Here is an 18,568-nt window from a genome sequence, read left to right as displayed (position 1 = left end):
GTATTTTTCAGGCACTGTGGTGTCTCCTGGATTGCAAGCTTTTACYTCAAATTGCTTCAAAATCCAATAGTTTTTCTTTTAAACAAAGTAACTGTTAACATTTTCATTACTCCCAAATAATTTACTGATGTAGATAGCACATTAAAGTAAGCATTTCTGTGAAAAAAATATTCCAGAGTAAAACCAGGTTACTTCATTTAATATGCAAGAACAGGAAAACCTGAAATTTGCAATTAATAAAGTAACATTATAGTCAAGATATATTTTCCCCGTGATCTAGCCACTTTGTTTTCTTCTAGGTTGTCAAACCTCTTACTTAAATAATAGTTTTAAAAATCAGAATGTTCAAAGGATATTTTCTGATTTTAAACCCTAGGTTTCAGATACCTGTAAAATACTGTGGTTTTTTCCTTGCTAGTTTTCCTTTGCATAAACAACAGGTCTTGGTGAATTCTGTGAAAATTGCTTTAGTAATTCCAGTAGCCTTTAGATCATGACTTACATAAATATAACACTGCATCAACAGTTGACAAGTTGACACTATTTTCTATTACATTTCCAGTAATCTTCAGTGGAGTTATGGCTGTCATTCTAAAACTTCAGAATAAATACCCTGCAGTTCCAAGAGAATTTTACATGATTTTAGCCCCATAACAGAGCATCCTTACCATCAAATACAGCACGACTGTACTGAGTTGTTGATGCCAAAGGCTTACAGGTGGTATCAAACTTGTTGCCATAGTTCCCAATGCTTACTTCAAACTGGATAGGCTCACCAGTGTCTTGCAGCATGGTAGCAGAATGAAACACAGCAGCCAGACTGAACTTTCGTCTGCGCTGGTATTTCTACAATGAGAATCTTTTTAGTTTATTTAAATACTCGTAATAAAGTATCCATCATTTTAGAAAACAGTAATAATTCCTCAAAGGAAATAATATTTTTAATATTTCTACTGATTTCTGTGAGACACAAGCAAAAAAGATATGAGGGATATAYACACACACACACATATACATATTCATATATGTATAATAAATTACTGTATTTGATAATATGAAAATAAATTAATATTTCATGCTACCAGGGTATGACATTTTTGCAGTCACATCATCAATAACTAGTTCCTTTAATTTTAAGATTCAATTCAATTATTCTGATTTAGTAAGTCAGGTCATTCTTCAAAAATAAGATCAAGCACATCTCCATTACTGACAGTGGCACTAAAGCAGGGATTTACCTCCACAGTCAGCAGATCATCACTAGGAATCATCTCTAACTTTTTACTAACAGGCTTGGTTTCAGGTACTGTAGACAGTTCAACCAGAATTCTCCCTCTATAAGCCACTCCTTCTCCCTGAAACACAATCACACATTCAGTCCAATTTAGTATCTTTCTTTTAAAGTAACATACTCTTTCTTTCGCTGCACATGCTTCTGACTCCACTGAAGTCTTTTCAAAACTTCTGTGGAAGCATGTTATCAACATATTTCAACATATTTATGAAGCATATTTCAAAAATGAAAACAGTACTGATTACTGAGAAACAGTAATCAGTGTTAATACTGAAGTAAAAAATGTTTTTTATGTATTTAAGAAAAAAAGGGAAGTAGGAGTAAAAATGCATGCAAAGATGCTAACAGCAAAAAAATCACAAAAAAATCCTTCAAAAATGCATTTAAAAAGCAAATAGATAAAAACAGAAAGTGTCATGTTTTATTACTATTCATAAGCTATTACTCAAAAAGCAACACCAAAAGCAGTTTAGTAGGAAATAAACAAACAGGAAAAATAAATTAATTTACTTATTAAAAATAATTTGGTCCAATCTTTTATTAAAAATAATGAAACAAGGATACTGACCTTTCCAAAGTTTAATTCATCATACGGATCTGGAAATCCAGTGTATTCTCTTGGACTTCCATAAAAGTTTAGGTAACATGGCCCAAATGTTGGTAAAAAGCCTACTTCTGTTTCCCCTGTGTTTGCTAACAGGAAAGCATCCCAATTAGAACTTTGTTAACTATAATTCASAACCAGAAAAACGATGAACATTACTAATAGCTAATGTTTATTCTACTAGGTTTAAAGTTAAAGTAAAACCACCTTATTCTCTGGGTATACCACATGAATGAATAAGTAATTATACCAGTGGCTACATTTGTTCCTAACCATCATCTTCATTGTAAAATACTTAGATACTACTTCATGCAGTAAAAAAAATAAACAGAATAAACAGAACTTCTGCCCCCATCCAAATATTAGACACAACGTTTACATGCACTTAAGCGCACAGGCTACTGTTATTCTAACTAAACAACTACAATAAAGATGTACATAGTTGCTGGAAAAGCTAGTGTTCAGCACTGTTAATCCTGCTGCTTCTAGTTTTTAGGTTTTTTTCCTGCAGTTGCACTTCGATAAAATTCAAGAATTTTAAAAACTTCGAGATAAAGACTTCTGCAGACTTTTAATTCTAACTGCTACAGCGTGTTGGCAGTTTCTTACAAACTCCTTTTTTAGTAAGCTAAAATTCATGCAAGACTGAAAGTCTGTAAGCTTGGTTACTTCTCAGTTAATTCTGATGAAAATATGATACTATTYTGATTCCAAAAGTAAACTTACAATCAGCCAATGTCTTAACCAGTCTAGCTAAAAAATCTAGTAAGACAGACTTACATTTTTGTCTGTTTTAATATCTGAGCTAGGAAACTGCATGCCAAACCTACTGCTTTTTAAGAGATCTAAGAGCTTGAAAAGATATTTCCACTGTTAATAGTTATTATCCTAACTTCACATTTTTGAATGATGTTCTATTTTTTTAAGTACAAATATGCATATATARAATCCTTACAGCTATATTACTACTACTATCTTTTGCTTTTGTATACATGCCTTGCAAATTTATTAGACTAGATGAGATTTTAAGGAAAATGTCTAAAAAGAAACAGCTTTTACGAGCTGATTATAATCTAGACTTAAGAGTAAGTTATTTGTACGATTTATAATAATCATACATGCTCTAACATGATGCTAAGGCATGTTAGATAAGCATTATGAGTAGCACAAACAGATTCAGAACAAGGTAAGCAACACTAGAAAAAAACTGAATAATCAYGTGCCAACAGAAAAGATTATGCATTTTTTTTCTTGCTGTACTCTATCTTTCACCTTTGATCAAATGATCCCGGTGCAAGAGAGATCAGAACCACATTCTACATCTTGCACTCATTTAGGATGATCTGCAGCACAAAGAAAGATGCATTTACCACAGAAAAGRATGGTTGAGATAGGAAAGTGAAAATACATGGATAAGCCTTGCCACAGTGACTACTGATTGATRCGTATAATAAAAATGAATGTCATATCTTGATGTAATTTTCTGTCAACACAAATAAAATCGTTTCAAATTTGTAGAACATAAAATTAAGATTTGTGGTTCCCTGTCTTGTGCTTTGATCCTTTCTCTCTCTCTCTCTTTTTAACTGATCTGGAACCACATCAGAATTTGAATCAAAAAGGATTCAGGCTGTTGTTGGGATACCATCCACACTTTTTTAAAACACTAATAGTGAATTGGTCTCATTACATCTAACTACAGACAAGATTTAAGGTACAGATCTGTGTTGAATTAGTATGTTCACTACTTGCTGACAGAAATTAAACAAAAGTGTAAATATAAAAAAAAAAAACTCCCAAAGCTGTCATTTAAATAAAATTGTTCATACTGAAACTGCTTACATTCAAATGTCCATTGTTTATATTAAAAAAAAATTGCTGTGCATTCAGCAATCATATAATGCTGAATGTGATTCTGAAAAATTATTTCAGCCTTTAACTCAGCATTACTCTACTGAGAATGTAAGACAGTAAATAAAGTATTTGGGTGGATGAATAGGTTACTTTTCAACTGCACAGCAATTACACTTACTTCTCACTACATAAAAGTTCACCATAAAAATTGTCAAAAACAGATTTCAACTCTGCTAATTTTTGAAAAAGGCATCTCTCCAGGTTTTAATAGAATCCGATTTCATTTTTCAGAATTTATTTATGCAGCTAGTTAAGCATAAGCAAAACAGCCACTTAGTATTTTAGATAGTTATTTACAGAGCTCTGCAGCAGCACACACAGTTGTGGTCTCATAGCCAAGTTAAAAATCGCAAGCTGTTGTTAGAGCAGTTTGTAAGTGAACCAACTGCATGCTCAATGCTAAAACACAGACTGAAGCACCAAACAGAAATATTTTCAAACCAGTTCCAATGCCAAAACTGCTTTATATGGTCAGTCATGTTTAACACTCTTTAATCATAATGGTGCAGTTTTYCAAGCTTTTTAAAAATATATTTTTAAGACAATGAGTTTTCTTAGACAATTTTTCCCAGTTTGGGCAATGGAAAGCAAGATCAGTAACAAATCAAGATTTAAACCTTCATATGATGAAGCCCCAGTTCCCGAAGATGAAAATTCTATATTATGAAAAGAGAAGAGGTTACACGACAAGAAAAAATAGCATTTTAAAAACAAATACATCAAAGAGTAATTTGCTTTAAAAATAAAGTTGACGGTCTCAAGATATATGAAGTCCACACGGTCCAGAATTTTGCTTTGTGATTAAAATAGGCCTTGTATAAATTCTGAAGAAAAAAAAGCCTGAGGCTGACATACAAGACGCTGTTTTGATGGTGCTGTTTCAACTTCTTTGTACAATCCTCCTCCCTCCAAAATAAAATTTCGTTTTTTAAATTAACTATTTTAAAATCTTAACAACATTTAAGAAAACCATTACACTTCATTAAGGTAATAAGGTATCTTCATTTACTGAAGGCCAATTAGACTGGTTCCTTTTCCCAATCCCTTAGAAGCTACAAGAAGCTCCAAAGCCTGGCTCTGACCTCAAGGGAAGGAGATTTGTGATCATAAATAGAAAYGGTTATTCCAATGACAGTATTTCAATTGTGACAGAAATCTAGGTAAGATTATCTCATTTGCTATGAGCCTGGGTTTGAATGAGCTGTTAAGTCAGCAGCAGTTAAGTCACACACTTGTGAGTAGTTCAAGGATTTCTCCAGAGCTGAACAATCCCTCGGAGGCTAGCCCTTCTGTCTTTGATTTCCCTTTATCTTTTTCAGTAACYCTTGCTTTTGCCTCTGGCTGTGTGTGGGTTATATGCAAGGAACGCTTGACAAAGTCTTAGTTTCAAGGAACAGTCATTCTAAGAGGACTGGGTTATAAGCTTGAAGTTTATATTGCTTGACTGAAAATACAGTTCCCTCCGATAAGGACTTAAATACTTGCTCAAGTCATTGCAAGACTGAAGCCAATGTAATTTTGTTTTTAAACTCTTGACATAGCAATCAACACAGACAAATTGACCCTGTTCTCATACAACAGTATCTATCGTGCAGATTTCATAAACACAAAAATAAACAGAAGAATACTTATTCTTATCATAGAAATAGTTTTGAGTCAGTTTCCCTCAAGCTAATGTAGAGAGTCAAATGTTAAGCATGCTTAACTATGAACTGCTATGATTCTTTATGGACAAGTGATATGCCATACAATGTTCATAAAAATATAAAACATGATTTTTCTGGCAAAGCAACAAAGGATCCGTGGCATGGAGCAGGTTCAATTGTATGAGAGATCCTGCTATAAAAAGATGAGATTATAGATGTAGATCACAAAGAAATTATCAGTAAAAGCATTCACAACATAATATTATAACRTAATTATATGTATGTAGAAATTAATCTTTATTTTATATTGCCAGTAATGCTGGAAGAAAAATGCTTTTTATGATACTGTAAAGAAGAGTTTTATTCCAAAGATACTTTCCAATAGGAACAATATGTTAGAAAGGTGATACCCTTCCTAACCAGATTTGTTTTCTTGCAGTTAAGAATCAGTTTAGCTTTTTAGTTTTTCTTTAAAAATGTAAGCCATTGAAATAATCAAAGTAAGTGTTACTGGCTAGCAATTTGGAKCACTCCTGCAACAACATGCAGTGCCCACTTCTTGTAAGCTACTGATCAAAGCAGTGATTGATTCAAGTTTCCCTAGCATCTGAAAGCTGTTCAGTTGTAAAGAGGAAATGCCATTTTTTCATAAGCATATATGGGAAATGCTGTAGCGATTCTACATAGTTCCTGCAAGCTAACTACACAGAAACATCCCCCTGTTTTCAGGTCCTCTCCCCATAGAAAGAACAGAGACATTCATGAGGTGGCAGAAGAAGTCTTGTCTACTAGTGCTCAAAGATGTAGTGATTCTGAAACAGTGACCTTCAAATTGTTCTAAAGACTTACTAAGAATCTTAACAAATTTACCTATCTTMCTACAACTACGATATCACATAGTTCTCTGAATTTGGGAAAGAAGTGACCTACAAATTTAACTGATTAGCTTTTTAAATACATAACAACATTATTTTTAATTAGTTACTGCTAATTCAGTGATAACGTCAATTAAATGTTAAGATTTTAAYACTTCGAGACTTCTCAAAGTACATGGTTTTCTGTGAGTATCACTTTGAAAACACTGGAAATGAYCTTTTTGCCACAGAATTGAGGAACTATAGCAAAACATAATTTTTAGAACACTGATCCTTGCTATTTCTCACAACACTAGAAAACACTAAGTTACATACTGCTGAATCAATTACCTTCAACTTCTCCTCCAGAAGCAGCAATTTTGGAGAGACTTAAATACGTTGTTCCTACTACATCATTTTTCGTAAGGCGATCCCTAAAAAAGAAGAAAAATCGCTTTTAAAATAGAACGCTGGCCATCCTACACAGAAGCAAGATGCAAATGACTACCAGCACTCCAAGAGAGTCTGTATTTTCACATTTTATATCACCTGGAATGTTTTACAATTGCTAACATAGAAATGATGTCTAGTTACAAAAAAGTAGTTGTTCCCTGAGGAAGTAACCTGAATCACTGAAAAATGCATATAAAAGATTGATAGAATTTCAGTTTCTAGAAGCTCTGCTGAAGAGCATCAGATGCATCTCTCAGGAGGGGACAGAGTCAGGAATGTGCAACATAGAACCCTGGTCTGAACATTCTGCCTTCTCCCCAAAACTATGCCTAATAAGTAGAATCAGGCCTACAGAACTTGTAGTATACTAACATTTGAACCATATAAAAGAGAATTTTAAATAGACTTAGGTACTCAATAGTTTCCAACATTACATTAATTTAGGAGACACTACTGTAAGAGCACAACAAATTATTTGTAGAAGAAGTCATTCAAGTTTTATTTGAAAATACACAAAACACAGACATGAAACTAGAAAAGTAAATTAACAAATACAAGTATTACGAACTTCAGTGCTCAATGCTAACTGCACAAAATTAACAATACTCCCATGTTACACTAAACAGGCCTCTTGTAAAGAAATCATACCTACTGAAGGGTAGATAGAGATCAAGACTAAAAATACGTGTGACTTTTGCAGAACCAAACTTTACTTTGCTTAATATAATTTTATCTTGTCTAAGTACTTTGATCAAAAGACACAACTTACCAATCAACAACTGCTAGCTTTATTTTCTCACACATCGAGGGAAACTGGATAAAAGCAACAAAAATAAAATGACCAATTACTTATGTTGCTTCTGTAATGTTAATGTCCTGAGTTTCAAAGGGACAGTGCTGGGGTTTTTTTTATTTATTTTCAGAAATGAGAAAAAATCTGACCTTGATTTGAAGATAAATAATTTGATTCCACTCTGGATTAGCATTTTTCTCAATAATATTTGTGCAAATCTGCAAAAAAAAAAAAAAAAAGAAACCCACTACATAGCATATCAAAGATCAAACAGACAAAAACACCCAGGTACTAGCTACTGGTTTAGGAAAAGTTACATTTTGCAAATCATAGAATTACAGAATTGGTAAGGTTGGAAGGGAATTTTGTTCAATCAAATGATACATTGCTGAAGGTAGTAGCTAATGATGAATCTTGAGATTTTTATGCTTTAGTGAACCATTAAATCAGTAATACTGCTAAACTGATTTGTACATGCTACAATAATGACTACGAGGCAAAAGAAAATTCTGAAGTTAGTGTTTAAACTTGTGACTGGAATTACCTTACAGGGAAAAAATATATATATATTATTTCCACTAGCTACAAATAGTAGCAGTAATTGATCTCTTGTATTATAGCGGAGAAACAAGACTAAGGAATGACTTCCTTTGTTTCCAGGTTACTGTATGCAGATTTTAGAGTGGATGAAGGATGTCCTCTATGGAAGAGTCAGTGTTTTTTGCTGATACATGCACTGAAGAGCCCCTATGCTTACAAGCAGCAGTGACTTGACTATTTAACATAATAAAGGACTGATATTTTTCTTATTAAAAAAAGGCCAGCTATGCATGTAGGATGTGTAGCTGAACTACTACTCGTATTTGGCATTATTCTGAAGAATGTATTAGACCTAAAACGTACAAAAGCTGTTAATCTGTCCAGAAAGATCTGTACCATCAGCTACATAAAGTGATCAGGAATAATCGTTAGATGAGCAATCTCCTAGCCTTTAGTCACAGATTTCTCTTATTAGTCACTAGCCCAAGTTTTATACCTATTCTACTGTACATTATACTTTGCTCTCATCTTATTAAATGAGCTTTAAGGCTAATACTTCTATAATTTCATAATTTCATCAAGCTTAAAAATGAATGTTGGCATATGAATTCTGTTCTCAGACATATGATCAGAATGCAAAGGTTCAGATATTTACTAAATTACCTTTTTTCCAGCAAAAGAAACTTCCACAAATGGATCTACCAGGTTTTTCTTGTCTGCTTCTCCTCCAAATATTTCCTTGACAGTCTGTGTAAAAGCATCATCCACTGGAGAGAAGTTACAAAGCAGATATTAATGGTTATGCCTTTTTCTCCCCCCAGTCTAAATGTGCCATAGCAGTCCTACTGAAATCAACCAGTTTATAGAACTACGTAGGGTAAAGTCTAATCTGAACAAATTCCTGAACAGTAAGCATCTGCTGGTGAAAATGGAGAACTTAAACTTCGGAGCAATTTAAAGAATATAAATTTGTGAAACACCATAAGGAGTGCTGATGTGGTCCTGAACCTAGAGGAAAGATTGTATCTGTAAGACAGCATCTGAAAGACTGCAAGCAAATACCAGTAGACTTGGTCATTTGTTACCACAGATACAGGTGAGAAACCAYGGTGAGAAGGGATAAAAAGCCACATATGTTCCGCCAGTAAAAAATGTACATAGTATATAATGAAACGAGTGCCTTTTGTCTTAGTAATATRACACAAGTAAAAACTCACCAAATTAAAGTCAAACCTCTCCTGCACACTAGGGCTGTTTACATTAAGTCTGCAGTGCTCAACTTTTGCTGAACTTTGTAGTCCACAAACTGTGCGCAGCTTTCTAGGGAACAGCCAGTTCCTGCCCACCATGTTTCCTGAAAGCAATTCAGGAGCAGCCTGCAGGCAATACAAACTGCCTCAGCCATTGCAGCAGCCCACTGCCCAGTTTTTAGCAGTCCCATGGCCTTTCCCTCATTGTAAATAGTTGCACCTATGAAGAACTACTTATGGATTGCTGGGAAGGAAATGATCAGGTGGAGGCTGCCACCAGCAATACTATTCATCTGCTAGTTTCTAAATGGCACTGGAAAAAGGGAACCACCTGCATGGTAGAAATGGATGTGTGCACTGTATGTTCGAGCTACGCATGTACAGCAAGCACATCTGCAGACCAATTCTACTTGAATGCAAATTACATGCATGCCAGTTATTTGATTGGAAAATGGCTACCGAAAAGGACCCTTCCTAGCTCCTAGAAACTACATGGCCCACTCAGCAAGATGAACATTACTAATTAACTGAATGAGTAATATGTTAAATTATTAATTACAAGTGTTAAGCAGGCTTATTGAGTACTACCAAAGAACTGGAAATGGACCGCTTAAGCCATCACAGAATTATTTGCTCAAATGACAATATAAAGCACAGATTGACTCAAGATATTTTATGCTTAAGGAGAATTTCTGAATAACTAGCATGGATATTTAAAATGGTAATCAAATACAGTAATATAAAAGTAGTAAGAGCCATGTACTTTGAGGAATATCCTCAGCTCTGTAGATTTTGAGAAGAAAAGTGACCCATCGAAGTGTAATTCCAGCTGGTAATAATAGATTGCTTTCCACATCGTCGCTTTCATTATCTCTTTCTCTTTTTTCAACCTGTTGGGAGATACATTAGTATATAAAAGAAAGGCAGAGAGTAATGTACAAAATTAAGGTAATTAGTTAAACTAGTGCCCACAATACCGTTTATATAGAAGACTGTTGTCACGTTCAATGTAAAGAATGAGATTTTATCATATGATAAGACATAAAAATTAATTCTACCTAAACTAATTTATTTACATTTTATCTCTATCTCTAATTACAGGAGCCTATTTTAATCACATTTTTAAAATCCTCATCCAGTGATGACGACTTTGGCACTAACAGAATGGCAACTTCATGCAATTTCTATATCCATCTCAAARTAAGTATTGTGTAAGGCGTATTACTGCAAATAGAAAACAAACATCCCACTGACATAATTTACCAGAACTTACTGCTTCCTTCTTTAAAAATAAGAAACCAAAAATTTCATCATAAATACCCTTGTGACTTCAAGAATCATGAGGACAGAAAGGAAGAGTTATATAGTACAATGCAGCGATAGTCTACATTTCTTTGGACCATATTACATGGAACCAAYGAGCAGCACTATGCAAAAACCTCAGGTAGGAAGAACCATTTTACCTTGTCAGGACAGCAGAGAGCTAAGGATTTGATTGTTAAAAGTTATTACTACTTTCATATGCACAAAATTACTGATGCCCAATCTGTAATTTGATACATATTGATAAATGGGCATGATTTTCACCGGGTAAGTACTCAGAGCTTTCTGGTAATCAGGCTTCTTTATAGGCTTATCTACATTACACAGCAGCTGAGAGATTCCTGAATTAGTCCTGGAACTCAAACTAATATCACTATGTTGCCCAGTGTGACTWACTATGCTAAGGAGAATTACATATCAGCTTGCCTGCAGCACCAGGCAAACGCATCTCTACTTCTTCCAGAATCTGGAGAAGTATCTGCAAGCAGTAGATCAGCACACTCACACCTCGTCCAGAGGTGGTTCATTGCACAGGATTACCCCAATAGGTTTTAGGTTAGTCACTTAGCACTTTGAAAAATCTCACCTTACTTCCACATTCTGTTCACAGAGTGAACTATATAGTATTTATTAAATGTTGGGGAGATACATGAATAAATAGCCAGGAAAAATAGACCAAAAAAAAAAAAAAAAAAAAAAAACCTTACTGGTGGCTCATCTCCAGTTCCCAGAACAAACATGCTGACTTTCATATAGCCTTTAGCTCCTGAATTTGTATCTTCAGGATCACTCAGCAAAAGCCATTTTCTCATGACTGCATGGCCTAAAATGAAACAAAGAAAAACTCCAAMACTAATATCTATTATAAAAAGGAAGAAGTCATAATATCACAATCAATTGTTCGAAAAATATACTCTATCCTAAAACTAATTATTTTAAAACCAAAAACCATTATTCGAAACAAGAAATTTAGCAGTGTTAAAATATTAAGTGTTATACTAATTCAGAGACACAATTATCAAACATTTTTGCATTATTTTTCATATTTAATTTCTCTTTTGTAAAGTCTTTCATACCCAAATTAATATCCAAATATTAGGTGCTTGTACTTCATCTGGGAACCACTGGAAGAAGTTACATACTCACAGATCTGTATAATGAATACTTGAAGCTGCAACCTCAACTAACTTGCCGTTTAATTCTCTTTTCCAACTTTAGAAATCGTAGTAAAAAWGTTTCACCCCAGGTTTCAAGACAGAAAGAAGCTCTAAAGTAGCTGTTACTTACCAGGCTCATCATAAACATAGCCAATGTCAATCTGAAATAAAAATCAGAAAATTCTCTCTGAAGAAACAGCAAAACAGAAAAATGCTAGGCCAATTCCCCTTCAGTTTTTCATGAAYATTATCACAATAGTTTGTTGTCACAAAGAGAAAAAGTTCGCAAGGCATATTCTTGGGATGAGAAAATGCCTTACATTCAACAATGAGGGATTTTGTATGGTTACAGCAGCTAAGAAGAAAATGGAATAAAATATGCATGCAAACTAATAGCTGTAGTTACTTCCCTCTTTTCTCAAATCCCCAGCTTTTCCATTTAGCAGAGACAGAAAATAGGGCCAGCTGACTGATTCTTGAACTCCATATGACACCCATTATTTTATGTTCATCACACAGGCTTTTCAGATATCCTTTGTTCCTATTTCAACATCTCATTCTTCAGTTTCTGAAATTAAGCTGTTTTTTAATGAATAGTTCTTTTTTCTTTTATAAAGATGATCATTTTTTTTTCTCCAAGTGCATCAAACCTGGACAAGCTTGCACATAAACCCCTACTGGGTTAACTCTATCAGATTGCAAACAYGTCCAGGAAGGTAAATATGTTTGCTTATGGCAACTGGGACTAGTGTTCCTTGCAGATAAAGGCTGAAAGGGTCATTTTCCACAGAAAATTACTCTTGAGGTTTTCTCCTGGAATGTGTGCCTGCAGGAATGGAAAACAGCTGACATGCTATCACCTGCCTGTCCTGCTTAGTGAATGATCAGTCCTCCATAGAGCAATGTAACATTGTCCAATTCACTAGAAAGTACATGAAGAGTAAGCAGCAAGGAGGAAAAGCAACCAGATTTGTGGMAGAAACAGTTTTATTTACAGAAGAGCTCTCACCCACACACACATGATTTTGTGAAAAGCAGATCCAGAGACTTACTGAATTTACASAGTAAACAGTAAGCAAACACAAAATACAGCCAATGCTCATGTTGAGAATGATAAGRCATCCCAGAAGCAATTAAAATTGTCATGAATGCTCTGTCTATACTCCTTTAGTTATAMATACCTTCAATAGGCAGCTGCTTACCTCCCAATATTAATGTTAACAAATATAAATAAATCATGACAATATTACTGATATAATCAGAACTACAAAAATTACTTTAGCTAAGAGACTTCTCCATCTGTTAGGTGTCTTTCACCTAACAAACTTCTGACCAAAGGAACACATTCCMACATCATTTGAGACTGTATCTTCATCCTGCCATATACATCACTGTTCTGCCTAATAGTAGTCTTACAAAATTCTCTCTTTCAGCACTGTCTCATACCAAATGAATATCCTGCTACCTTTTAAATGAGAAATTTTACCTTTCAGATTTTTTTTTTTGGATTGAGGTTAGAGAACTTGCTATACAAAACAAATTTGCATTAATAATAATTTCCTACTCAAATAAGAAAACTGTTTTCTACTAGTAAGAGCAAGTGATCCCTAACACTGCAAGTAAACACCATCATGTAATTCTTTAACACTATGCTAAAGCAATACTTTAAATACTTAGAATAAATACTTTAAAATTTTCTCTCATTTTCTTTAATTYAGTCAAGATATGAAAGTTGGTTCATACCCACCTTGAATTCCCCCATTAGACAATCTGCTCGTAGAGAATAAGAATCATACACCTGAAATGAAACAACAGGAACGTTCCTAAACTTCATAGTGAAATGATCAGATAATGTTACAGGCATTCAACCGCCTTTTTTTAACATGCACCATTTTTTATTCTTACCCGAATGCTAACTGTTTCATCGAACAACTCTAAAGGAGCCATGTGGACATTGTAGAAAAATATCTGTTAAGGTGAAAACAAAAAGAAGTCTCAAAACGACAAACGGAAACKCATTCTTTCACTGGAAAGAAAATCTGAAAGTATTATTTTAAGAGGCTTGTGAGGCACGCCTGCTACGATACTTCTAGTCTCTCTCCTTGCTGAATGCTGAATATGACAATTTAACACATAGTTAGTAACTAAATGTAGTAAAGAAGTTTAGTACAACACAGACAAAAGACAGAATATTACAATTGCCCTTTGAACAGATATAGTAGATATAGTTGCGGCGCAAACRTTTAGCATTGCCCTTGCTCTGTACTCCACATTTTCCTTAGGGGAATAATTTCTGGATTTGTAAAGGCTGTTCATTCTACAGGATATTCAATCCTAGTCTAGCTCTGTTGTAGCTGTTAAAAAGGTCTCATTTAGTGCCAATGGTAATAGCAATTTTTAAGATTTGTCTATTTGAGATCCAAGCCCAAAGTAATAAAATCGGTATTTTGTCAGCATGAATATAGTATTTAGTAATATATTTATAGTAATATATCCACAGAGTATAGTGATATATTTATATATATGCTTCACTAGGTTGGTGTTTAAGCCAAGACATATTGCAGTCACTACTTTATTTGACAAGAGGGAAGGGTATACAGACATGACTGGTCCTATTCCCTTCTTAGCCTAGTCTGGATACCGAGACCGAGTAGAAACTGATTAAATGCAAGGTACAACTGGATTTCTCCATTCCCTGTTTTCAACAACTGCCTACTGATGTTGACTAGTAACTACAGCTTAATTCAAGTCTCGCACTTTCATAACTTCCATGTTTTTGCCTGCATGACTGAAAACACCAATTCCAAAATCTTCTGAATTCTCCATGTGTCYGAGCAACGAGAGTCCTCCTGAATGTCCTTCAGCATTCTCTACAATAAACTGAGAAACTTAAACTACTTAAGCTTTCTAGCATTAGGTTTGGTCTTCCAGACTTGGAATTACTTTTGTGCCCCTTACACTGCTTTGAATTGCATGAAGATACCTAGCTGTRCTTTCACCAATTATGTGTAATGAGGCAATGGCATTTACAGATTCTGCGTAGCAGTCTTACTGACCCAACGAATTGCACTGAAAGCTAAGCTAGAGACACTGTAGAGGTCCACACTGATTCTTAGCTCATTTTCTCTGATTTTATAACCTGCACACAACTATTCAAAATTGTTATTGTATCACATAGCCAACAGGGTCAAAGTATGTGTTCCATACATCGCAGCAAGTTTAACTTCCTCCTAGACAGCTTTATCTGCTGAGACTGCCAGCAACTTGGAAGTGAAGTTGTGTTTAGTGATGTGAATACACAGAGAAAGGACTCAAGTGGGAAATGTGCATTCCAGAATTAGCCTTTAACTATTGGCAAACTTTTATTCMTTAATCATAATGAAAGCTGTAATAACCTATTTCTTTTATTTATTAATCATAATKAAAGCTGTAATAACCTATTTTTCTTTGAGTGCATTAAAATATCAGTATAAAATATACAGGTATGCTCTTTCACCACTCACTTCATCAAAATATGGGTTGTTTCCCCTTTTGATTCTTGTTCTGTGTGTTTGACCACAAACATGAACTTTCACTACTGGTTTTATGTTATTTCCAGGTAATTGACGACCTTCGATGACCCTAACACGGATCTGGAAAAGAAAAAACAAAAACAAAAAAGCCACAAACATTTGTGTTACTAACTTATACCTCATGTTATCTATTATCCTGTACACAATTTCTCACTGTACCACCCAAAAATGTTAGCCAACACCTTGAAGCAGTGGAAGACTTATGCTTAGCAGTCATTTCAAACTTAACTATGACAGTAACTATAATTTTAMTTGAATTTCACAAGACAAGCTGCGGACAATTCTTTCAGTAAAGTTTTTTACTTTCTTTTATCACTTATTTTTAAAGCTGTTATTGTAGTTTGAAGTCAATACAGCCATACACTAAGTAACATTCATCTAAATTTCAATCAGAGCTGTACAAAACCTGTCGTCTTCAAACAGTGGACCAATTTTGGTCCAAATTTCTGGACATCTCTGTAATGATAGGCAAACTTGAAAAAAAAACTTGAAATATGTGCTTTCAATCATCGAGAGGCTAACTGTCTCTACAGCATGTTAACTTTGCACTATCTAACATTAAATTATTCTCAAAATATGGGAAGGGAGCAATGTCATGCCAAGCAGAAAAAGGCAGCAAACAATATTTAACAACTCTGCTACCTGGAAATCTTGCGGTTTATTAGAAAGGATTCTTCGTGTTTTCTTTCCTTTGGTGATGCGCCTAGCTAGCTGGGCTTCCTTTGCGCCACTTGGAACTGATGGTCCACCAACTGGACTATCCACATCATCCTCATAACCTCCATCCTCTTCTCCATCTGATATAGTAAAAAGCAATGCAGTTAACAAATGAGTAGCATGACTTGATGCCAAAGTTACAGGAATAAGAGCCTGATACCAAAGAGTTGAACTAAAACTGTACTATTACTTCATTTTAACAAATATTTTTTATTAACCAGATGCTTCCAACTCCTTTTGAAAGCTAGTCACTTTGGCWTACTTCGAACAAATTTATACCCTAACCAAAATGACTGTTAGACTTGTTCCCCTCCAGGTGCAGAGTATCTAAAATAACTTGCAACTTCAGTTGGCTGCTTCTAGAGAATGCATGCAGCAAAGTACAATTCAGCTATAATCATCACTGACTCACTCACAATATACCAGAAGTGACTGATTTTGTTCCAGTTGAAGCTAGTTTCTGAGCAGCAATATTGAGCCCTAGCATTGTAGTGGTTATTACTTCCTTTTCCTAAAAGGACATGAAAACTCTTTTTTTTTTTTTTTTTTTTTTTTGGGGGGGGGGAGGGGCACCACTATTAAATCTAAAACTAAATTCTGAATCACATTTAACTGCAAAAGCAGTGTCCTAGTAAGCCTCTTGAAAGTCAGTTCTCAAATCACAATACTATTGTAAAAGACTGTTCTAATACCACCTGACACTACAATACTGGWTCATACAATGAAGTTCCAGTATTGCGAAACAGATCCATAAATATCTAGACCACAGAAGTGTGTCACTTCCTCACATTTCTAGTTTCTTTTCTTAATTAAGGGACACTAAGTATGGTAAAATCTACCAAAAAAAAATTGTCTTTCTAGTGTTTAGCAGTAATAAAATCAAAGAATGTTTGTTTACTTTAYGAATTAGTTTGCCAATGCTGGATGCTGTTCACTTTGTGCAATCAAGTCCTCAGTGATCCTCGCAGAAGATGTATAAAAGCACAGACTGATAGACTATACATTAAATACCTCTATATAATTATAACAAGTCCCCACCTCTGTAATATCATTCAGAATCTACCTGCCCAGATAGATTCATGCAACTGACTGATCACACATCCTAACTCATGCCTGAAATTGAACTGCAGTAGTTTCAACTGGGGAGACAGTTTCACTTCATTGAAAATAGGTATCTAAAATCATTAACGGAGGTGCGTTTGCTGATTTACATTGAAAAATTTTCATGCAGATTTGATGCATACCTGTTTTACCAGCTAAAGGCCTGCCATGTTTTACTTTATCTGTATTAAATTATAGTTAACTGYACAATATTAGCAATTCTTAAAGAGCTACCAAAATAATCTTATATAAATCAATTTTGCATTTAGTGTTCAAGTTCACRTTTCTATAAAATTATTTTAAAGTTTAGTAATTCAACACAGAGCTTTCGTGTCTGAATTACCTATTCCTTGACACCCCAAAATGACATCTCCCACTGAACTCAAGTGTAATTAAAATTTCACTTCAGGAGACTCTCACTTCAACTTTTTGCTTGCTATGTCATTCTCTATCAGAAAATAACAGTCAAACTGATATACTCATTACAATGTGATGCACAGGTATAACATCCCTTGAGGTAAACAGGAGTAACAGGTTTCTGCATCCCTGAGAAGAGGCTACGCCTTTGTCTTTCAGTATGTCTTCCGTATGAAGCTCATTATCACTGCTTCTGAATCAACAGACAACAACACGAAGAGGCTAACATTTTGGAGAAGCTTCAAAACACAATATTAAGTGTCATAATTCGTAAGAACTGAACATCAGACACTAGCAGTGAGCTTCAGATACAGACAGACTTCAGAATGTCACATTAACACAGCAGGTGAGRAACACCAAGGCCTAGAAAATAACAGCCAACCAGAATTCAGGCAGGGTGTAAAGCAAAATTAGAGGTTATATTTTTACACATAATATACATCTTTATACCACCAAAGATGCTGTGTCTACTGGTAATCCAGAGAGATGTGGGATTTCACTAATCCGTCTTCTTCCTTAAGCCAAAATTTCAGCTTTTGCCTGGCTTTTCTGAAGACTCTTGCTCTTWTTTGCAGACACCTTCCAGAAGCAATCAAACTGAAAGCAATCATTCAAGTAATAATACTAGCAAAACCAGAGATTAGTAGATAATTCGAAGCTGCTTCTCTAGAAGCTCCAGTAAACAGGAAAGTATGGAGTGTATTATTTAATTGCAATTGAACAAAAACTTGGGAGATCTACTGCACTATATTCCAACATTAGTGTTAGCACCAGAATAGTCAACAAGTATAATTCCGTATTTCCTTGAAGGCTACCAGAATACTCTGTGCAATGTTAAGGCCTTGAACTTGCAGAATTAAACTGCAAATTTTGGAGCATGAGGGTTATTTCTCATTTTTCCCACACAACCAGTTTAATAACCATGGGAGAGTG

General features: G+C 34.7%; 1 protein-coding gene across 3 annotated transcripts in view; it reads right to left on the bottom strand.

Moving 5' to 3' along the window:
• The window catches only part of MYOF (myoferlin), a 77,324-nt gene that overhangs the window by 36,359 nt on the left and 22,397 nt on the right, over positions 1 to 18,568 (bottom strand). For 2 of the 3 annotated variants that reach the window (XM_085325711.1, XM_085325708.1), the window contains exons 6-20: positions 16,043 to 16,197; positions 15,332 to 15,460; positions 13,734 to 13,796; positions 13,576 to 13,626; positions 11,959 to 11,989; positions 11,379 to 11,494; positions 10,112 to 10,238; positions 8,762 to 8,865; positions 7,708 to 7,776; positions 7,535 to 7,578; positions 6,664 to 6,746; positions 4,430 to 4,468; positions 1,863 to 1,987; positions 1,239 to 1,355; positions 669 to 846 (exon numbers count right to left, since the gene is read on the bottom strand). In XM_085325711.1, the coding sequence (XP_085181837.1) occupies positions 669 to 846; positions 1,239 to 1,355; positions 1,863 to 1,987; positions 4,430 to 4,468; positions 6,664 to 6,746; positions 7,535 to 7,578; positions 7,708 to 7,776; positions 8,762 to 8,865; positions 10,112 to 10,238; positions 11,379 to 11,494; positions 11,959 to 11,989; positions 13,576 to 13,626; positions 13,734 to 13,796; positions 15,332 to 15,460; positions 16,043 to 16,197 (1,431 nt within the window). The remainder of the gene's footprint in view (positions 1 to 668; positions 847 to 1,238; positions 1,356 to 1,862; positions 1,988 to 4,429; positions 4,469 to 6,663; positions 6,747 to 7,534; positions 7,579 to 7,707; positions 7,777 to 8,761; positions 8,866 to 10,111; positions 10,239 to 11,378; positions 11,495 to 11,958; positions 11,990 to 13,575; positions 13,627 to 13,733; positions 13,797 to 15,331; positions 15,461 to 16,042; positions 16,198 to 18,568) is intronic. The other variant, XM_085325709.1, reaches the window with a different exon arrangement.

Source organism: Rhea americana, unplaced genomic scaffold (genome assembly GCF_003343005.1).
Source record: "Rhea americana isolate MKP2758 unplaced genomic scaffold, rheAme1 scaffold_122, whole genome shotgun sequence".
Classification (NCBI taxonomy): Eukaryota; Metazoa; Chordata; class Aves; order Rheiformes; family Rheidae; genus Rhea; species Rhea americana.
Note: the sequence above shows the minus strand (reverse complement) of the source record. Positions and strands in the feature narration are given on the sequence as shown.